The sequence below is a fragment of the Belonocnema kinseyi genome, chromosome 5, assembly GCF_010883055.1.
Source record: "Belonocnema kinseyi isolate 2016_QV_RU_SX_M_011 chromosome 5, B_treatae_v1, whole genome shotgun sequence".
In the NCBI taxonomy this organism is placed as follows: Eukaryota; Metazoa; Arthropoda; class Insecta; order Hymenoptera; family Cynipidae; genus Belonocnema; species Belonocnema kinseyi.
The window spans coordinates 23,991,717-23,999,596 of record NC_046661.1 but is presented as its reverse complement, the minus strand read 5'-3'; the positions used below and the strand labels follow the sequence as shown (position 1 = coordinate 23,999,596).

Genomic DNA, 7,880 nt, shown 5'->3' with positions numbered 1-7,880 from the left:
TAAATTTAGCCTGCCAACTAAATGTAATCATAACACGGGTGAGCACTATTGTAAAAATCTTTTTTCTGACTCAGGTTGTCTCGAAACGTTGAGATTTAAAGAAATCAGTGACAATCCGTTTTCATATAAAACTAATGCATTCTCATCACGATTAGAATTTGCAAAAGGGACAAAGTTTATGTCAAGGAATGAAGAAGACTCAATCGCGTAAGTAATAGATTTGTTTTATTGCTTCCTTTTCAGTATCTCGAAGTCGAGAAGCATCAACGATCGAGATTTGTCGACTTTTAACAATACATTTGTATATACTAAAATCTAGATAGCTTATAATTGCTTAAGAAATTAATACTAATGAGATCATCGGTTGGTAAAGCGAATTTTTGAAAAAGTCACAGGTAAATAATGCATTATAAGCACCACTCGTTGCGTTCGGAATACTTAGTCAAGTTAAAAAGTCTCTTTCATCTGCTTGAATTCCGAAATAAGACGATCCGGCCTATCTCTTTTATTGAACTCGTATGCAGATTCTCACTTTATCTCACTCTTTCTTTCACATTGAATTTTGTTAAAGTCTATATACAGTGATCCCATTTCAATTTGGATGGAATCTTCAGATTTCACAGCACCGTCTGAGGCTCAAAAGTTTAGTCATATCCTTGAAAGAGAACACAAGTCTTCACGGTTCGTCCTTCTTTTCCGAGGAATGGGGTGACTCCAGGTCAAGGATCAATCATTAATATTCGATCACTAATTTATTTTCTAGGGCTGAGGTGAAGATGTCGATTGTTGATCTGGAATCCTGACTTTTTTGTACTCTCAAGTCTTCTATCACAAAGCTTAGAAAATTGTTCAACAGGCAACTACTTCATATCATCAAAAGCGGCCAATAAAAAAGGGCATAATGAAACTTTTGAATACTGAAGATATTTCTAGTTTGAATCTTTGAGACGGACAAAACCGTATGGAGATCTACCTAAATGATAGCACGTCTTCAACAGAACCATAATAATCGTGCTGCTTTGTTGAACTTTGGCCCATTACGCATGACTGCGTTATCAGGAATCTGCAATAAAAAATGAGATCTTGAATTATAGCATTCTGATATCAGTAATATTTACAATTAGCAATAGGGTTCCTCTTATTTGTTAAATTCAACATTCTTTTGTTCTTACCCACAGAATTCGATTCAAACGCCTATTGACATGGCTCAAAATGTAACTTTTCATAGGCAAGGGGCAAACTAAATCTAAAGGGTTGAGCACAAGTCGTCAGTAGAAGTCTTGATTAGTCTATGGTAACCTCTGAGCATTTTCTCGCACTTCGCGGCAAGTCGGCGGAACTCGGAAAATTGATCTCAATCGATCTCGTACGAAAGAGTCTGCTCTGATCATGCGCAGAAGTTCTTCTTAATCTTCTTTCTGTTTCGTTAGCAGTATCGTCCGCATTATTTGTGTCGATATCTGTGATCTGATGCGATTGGGTGAATTCATAACTTTCGGTTGGTTAGCTCGTGTTAAATAATCATAATAATACTTTTTTTAAATTTTTGGATAAAAAGCTCATCTTTCTTATTTAAAAATAAACTTTTTATGAAAATTCATTTTTTTGTCGCGAACTAAACTGCTTTGAATAGAAAAATCCTTCTTTTGGGTTGAACATTAATCTTTTTCGGTCAAAAAGCTATATTTTTTATTTAAAAATGAACTTTTTTTTAAATTAATATTTTTCGTCGGAACTTTAATTGCTTTGAATAGGAAAATCGTCTTTTTGGATTGAAAATTCATCTTTTTTGAACAAAAAATTATATTTCTTATTTAAAAATGAATTTTTTGTAAAAGGGGTGTTTTTCGTCAGAAATTTAACTGTTATAAATACAAAATTCGACCTTTTAGACTGAAAATTCATCTTTTTTTGTCAGAAAGTCATTTTAAAGATTTTTTAAATTAACTTTATTCTTGAAAGTTGAACAGTCTTGAAAAAAGGTACGTCTCTTTGGCTTGAAAATTCATCTTTGCAAGTTAAAAGTTTAACTACTTTGTTAAAGAAGTCATCTTTTTTCATAGAAAATTTTCATTTTGCATAGAAAATTGATCTTTTTGGTAGAAAACGCATGTTTCCTATTTACTAATGCAATTTTTTGTTAAAAATTCATATTTGCGAATTAAAAATTATACTATTTTGTTTAAAAAATTATCTTTCTCATTTAAAGTTAACTTGTTAAAAAAATTCTTTCTTTTAGATTAAAAATTTATCTTTCATATTTTGAAATTAATTTTTGTTAAAAATTTAACTGTATTTGAAAAAAAGTAGTCTTTTGAGCTTTAAAGTTCAACTATTTGGATTTTAGTTAAAGTCTAAGTTCTTTTTGTTCGAAAAATGGAACATTTGGTGGAAAACTCATCTTTGCAAATTAAAAATTCAACTATTTGGTTAAAATTAATCTTTTTGTGAAAAATTAAACTGTTTTAAATACAAGATTCGTCCTTTTGGTTTGAAAGTTTATCTTTTTTGGTCAAAGAGTCATCACTCTCATTTAAAAAATACACTATTTTGTTTAAAAAATCACTTTTTTCGTCGAAAATTCTTCTTTTTGCATGGGAAATCATTTTTTTGTAGCAGACATCTTTCCTATTCAGTAATTAAATCTTTTGTGGCAAATTCATCTTTGCGAGTTAAAAATTCGACTATTTTGTTAAAAAATTATATTTTTGTCAAAGATTAAACTGTTATTAAAGGCAAATTCGTCCTTTTGGATTGAGTATTCATCTTTTTTGGTTAAAAAGTCATCTATTTTATTAAAAAATGAACGTTATTTTTTAATTGAACAGTCTTCTAGAAGAATCGTCTTTCTGGCTTCAAAATTTTTTGAATAATATTATTGTACTATGACTATTGTTTTTGGATTCAAAAGTCTACCATTTGGTTAAAAATTCAATTACCATTGTGTTAAATGACTTTTTTTCTCGTGGAAAATTAAACTGTTTTGTTGGACATGTATCCTTTTGGTTGAATTCAACTCGTTTTAATTGAATGTTGAAGTCTTTTTTGGTTACGAATTTAACTACTTGATTTAAATTTAACTTTTTTGTGAAAACTAATCCTTTTTATTGAATATCGAACGTGTTTTGTTGAAATTTCGTCTTTTTAGCTTGATAATTTATTTATTTTTGTATAAGATTAAACTATTTGGTTTAAAATCAACTTATTTGTTGAAACATCATATTTTTCTGTTGAGAATTTAAATGAAATCTTTCTTGGTTGAAACTTTTCTGAAAATTCATCTTTCGATGGAAATTCAATCCTTTTTGGTTAAAAATTCCAATGCTTAATAGTGAAAAATCAATATGCTTTCGTGGAGGATTCTATTATATTATTTAACATTCATCTCTTTTGTTGAAAATTGAACTATTTGGTTAAAAATCTATCAGTTTTGGTGAGGAATTCCACATTTTTGTTAAAGATTCATGTTGTTTGGTTTAATTAAATTTTTTGTTATTAAAAATAATAATATTATAACGCGCTCGTGTCTTTCTCATTCTGACTTACCGATGTTGAGAGAAAAAAAGGCAGACAACCAAGTCGTGATGCCTGTTATCGCCGAAACTCACAATGAGTAGTCACTGGTAGTCTTTAGTCGTCTTTCGTAGTCTCTGGTCATCCTACACGGGATTCGCTAGAGTTTCTAGAGTCTTTCTAGTAATCGGGCAGTACTTAGTAGTCTGACTAACAGAGACTGACATGAATTCTCAGTTAATAGCCCGACGCACGGTAGTATAGTCTGGGCGAGGGGCAGAAGCGGAAAGCGTGGGATTTGCCTGTATTTCCACGTGTCCCTCAAACTGCTTTTAATTTGGCTGCATCAAAACTATATCTAAGCGCATGAATTGTTGACCGCTATATTTTAATCGCATAATGTAAAGTCAATTTTACTGAACCGTTCAGCTCGCTTTTTCCCGAAAATGTTCTTGTTGTTGTTTTTTGTAATAGAAAGTGTAGATTATTTTTTCTCGCAGTTAATAAGCGTTCCGTCGGTAACTTTAAGAATTTTGTCTGGATGCTAGCGCCACGCAGTGGAAACCTCAGACAACGCTGCGATGCAAGTGAGAGCAGTCAAGCAGCGTGCTTGATGTTACGAGACGAGATGTCAGGACTTTGGTACTTTTTCACAGAAGTCAAATTTGAATAGACTGATGAATTCATTTGACAAATCGATTTCGTATCTACGTTCTGAACCAATCAAATTTGCTATAAACCAACAAAGCAGCTAGCAATGAATCCGATGCAGAATATAAATTCCACGATTAATTCAAAACAGGGCTCCGTAAAAAGGTACCCTAAAGTAAAGTATTTGTTTAAATTCTCATTTTTCATATCATTCTTATCAGAGAAGGTATTAAATTTGTATAAAAGAAGACATAAATTATTACATATATTTATTTAAATTTATTTACCATTTTTGAATTTAATTTTTAAACTTCGCGTGCAACATACTATTTGAGCTATTATGGTTGCGCTTGAATTTACCTTCAGCAGATGTTAATGACATTTTAGAAGGTTTTTAACGCTGCAAAAAAAGTATTGCGATTACTCCCTGAGTTTCTAATGGAAATTTTAACGTAGAATCTGAATTTCAACAATTTAAAAGTTGATGTATTACTCTGACAAGTTTTCCCCCTACAATTCTGAATTGTATGATTTCATATTTCAACCACAAACTATAAATGCCTAAATACAGAACTTACCAGAGCGCTTTTTTCGAAAAATGGCCTGGTTCTTCTTTTATTGCAATTAATTGAAAATTGATGCATTTTTTGCGCCTCGGAAGTAGCAAACCGCCATGATGAGTGTATTCATGGCGAACATAGTTTTTGGGCCCCTGACTGGCTATGAAACAGCGGGTGGTCTAGAGTGTTATTTCTTCGACGATACATAAAACATCGTAAACCTAGGATCAATCCGAGAATTTAGATTGAGTGCCTGTCATGCCCCACTCAACTTTCCTACTGTTAGAGATTACAGCCAGTTTAAAGAAGTTAGAAGTGAGCAAATATTAAGGAATTTAATTTTAATATTCTTAATTCGGTTCATTACACAACGACAAGACGATTAAAAAAAGAAAGAAGAAAAGCGGTTAATCCGTTCAATTTCGAGATATACCTTTTTTTCTCTTCTCCGATGGTACGACAAAAAATACTGAAAGAAAAAGATGCTGCGCCCAAAATTGGAAACTGTTGAATCGGAAAAGTATGGAATTTACATTTATTTTATTTTCATTTTCTTATTCATTTCATTTATTCATTCATTCATTTCATTATTTTAATTTCATGGTGACAATTTTCAATTGAGAACTCTGCATTTAAAGACAATCATAAATTTCCTAACTTTTTTCTTGGATCTTTATTTGTTTCAAATACAACTGCTTGCTTCACAATGAATCTACTCTTGGTCAGAATTGATTAAATTTTTTGCTTTAAGATTCATATCATGTGGTTCAATTTCATTTCTTTTAATTAAAAAAATTAAATTATTGTGCACAGAAAGCGGAGGAGCCTTCTTTTTCGAAGTGGGAACCTAGCCATAGAATTATAAAATTAGATGGCCCAATGTGTACAGTTTATACTATGTTAAAATTTAATAAAAATTATTAATATATTTCCAATCGGTTTACAAGATGGAGTGTTTGCGAAATAATTCCACACTAATAAATTTTATTTCCAACATCCCCCCCCCCCCACCTCCCTATAGCACCCCATATAAGAGCCTAAAATAAAAAAATACATTTTTACGTTCATTATTGTTAATTTTTAGCAAAGATCCATTGTCTTTTTCATGCAAATAATTACTAGTGGAAAATTTGAAAATTTCCCATTACTTTTTAAACACATTTCAATCGTTTACAGAAAAGTAAATTATTTAAACTTCAAATAATAATTTAATCCCAAAAAAGGTGACAAACAATTGTATTTTCTGATTGAAATGTAATGGTTTGTCATCGTTTGGAGTAGTACATTTTCCTAAAAACAGTATGTCATCATTTAAGCAATTATTTATTTTCCAAATTTCTGAACATTGAGCTAGAGATGTTCACTTGTTCTAAATTGGTATCCTATGCTACGTTTTGTTGAACAATTACATAATTTTAAAACATTTCTTTTAATGTTTAATAAATTTCTATTCGTTTAAGCAATCCTAATTTACTCAGTTTGTTTACAATAACTAACTAGTCTATTGCATGGCTGTATAGTGTATACAAAGAATAGATAAACCACCTTTTAATTTTTTAATCAAATATAACTTGTTTAAATAATTTCCTTTTCAAAAATACTTTTTAAGTCGTATTTTCTGAGTTAAACATAACATTCAATGATTTCGAGGACTAGTACATTCTGCTAAAATCCTAATGTTATTGTTTACACAATTAATTCTTGAATTTTTCTTTAAATTTCTGTCAAATTAAGCATGTATAATTTACATCAAGAAAACAACGTCAACAACAACCAGAAAACATCAACAAAAAGTTGCTTAGAATAAAAATGTAGACAAAGTAGACATCTCTGTCTCACTTTTTAGAAATCCAAACAATGACAAACAGTTACATGGCAGAAAAAACTAAATTTAAATTTTGTTCCATGTAAAATTTCCCGCTGTTGAAGTTTATATGCTATTTGGCGAAAGTTTATCCTGCGATGGAATAAAAACCGTCGTCTGCTACAAGGTCCTTAGAAGCAATGGGAAAACGGCAATGTACGAATGAATTCGAGCTGTAAATCGGTACACCAGATTTAAAGCGACACCGAAAATACAAAAGTTAAAATTTGTTTCGGGTAAGACTTGCAGCGGTTAAAAATTAAAAATATTTCGGCAAAAGTTTCACTGAGGTTAGGAGAATAATTCTAATCTCGTCTACTGCGTGACGCGGAAGTGAGCAAATTTCGGTAAAACATGTAGAATCACTAAAAGAAAATACGAAAAAAAAATTTTCTTACTGATAAATTTCCTCCGAAATAAATTAGACATTTGTAGAGGAATGAAAACTGTCTTAATACCAGTTAGTAAAAAGCGCAAATAGCAACTGACGAATGGGAATCCCCGGTTTTCTCCAATTCTCGCTACATCTCGAATAAAAATGGAGATATTATAAGGCGAAAGATTATCCAGGCAAGGTTGAAAGCCGAAAATTATCTTCGATTCATGTAAAGTTTATCCGGCCAGGTTAATTTTTGTTGCGGTTAATCTTTCACCCGAAATCGATGTAAACTTTATCTTACGTTTTTTCTGTAATTTCAATCATAAAATACGATTCTTTGCTACGTTTTTTGGGAGTAAATAATCGTTTAAATAATTTTCAAAATTGTTTTAAAAATCATGGAAAATTCCATAATATTCCGATTTAACAATGTACAATTCTTGGCGCATGATCTTTTTCAGCATATTTGTCGTGAAATCGGAGAAGGAGAGATTAAACGTATATCCATAATTTTTACGGGCCATATTTCTCACTTCCTTGCATTTGCTTCTGTCTTTCCATATACGAGTACAAGAATTCACCCGTCAATGATGATCAACTCTTAAAATCAACATTAGAGTGTTATTGGAGTGTTCTTAGCACGATACTTTAAAGTTTAAACAGTTTAAACATCGTAAACCCAGGATCGAGCCAAGGAATTAGATGAAGTGCCTGTCATGCCTTTCCTATTGTTAGAGATTACAGCTTGTTGAGAGAAATTAGAAATAATTAAAATATTTAAAAATTTAATTTTTATATTCTGCATTACGTTCATTACATAACGACGAGGTGATTAAAAAAACGATAGAAGAATTTCCGTTAATCCGTTCAAATTCTGCTGAGAGTTTTGGTAATTTTTCACAAGATTACATAA

The 7,880-nt window shown here is 31.0% G+C and overlaps 1 protein-coding gene across 1 annotated transcript in view; it reads right to left on the bottom strand.

Moving 5' to 3' along the window:
- Nucleotides 1-418: 418 nt before the first annotated feature.
- LOC117172604 (insulin-like growth factor I) overlaps nt 419-7,880 on the bottom strand; it is a 31,163-nt gene continuing 23,701 nt past the window's right edge. The window contains exon 3 of the mRNA XM_033360695.1: nt 419-1,063. Coding sequence (XP_033216586.1) covers nt 1,056-1,063 — 8 coding nt within the window. The 3' untranslated portion in view covers nt 419-1,055. The remainder of the gene's footprint in view (nt 1,064-7,880) is intronic.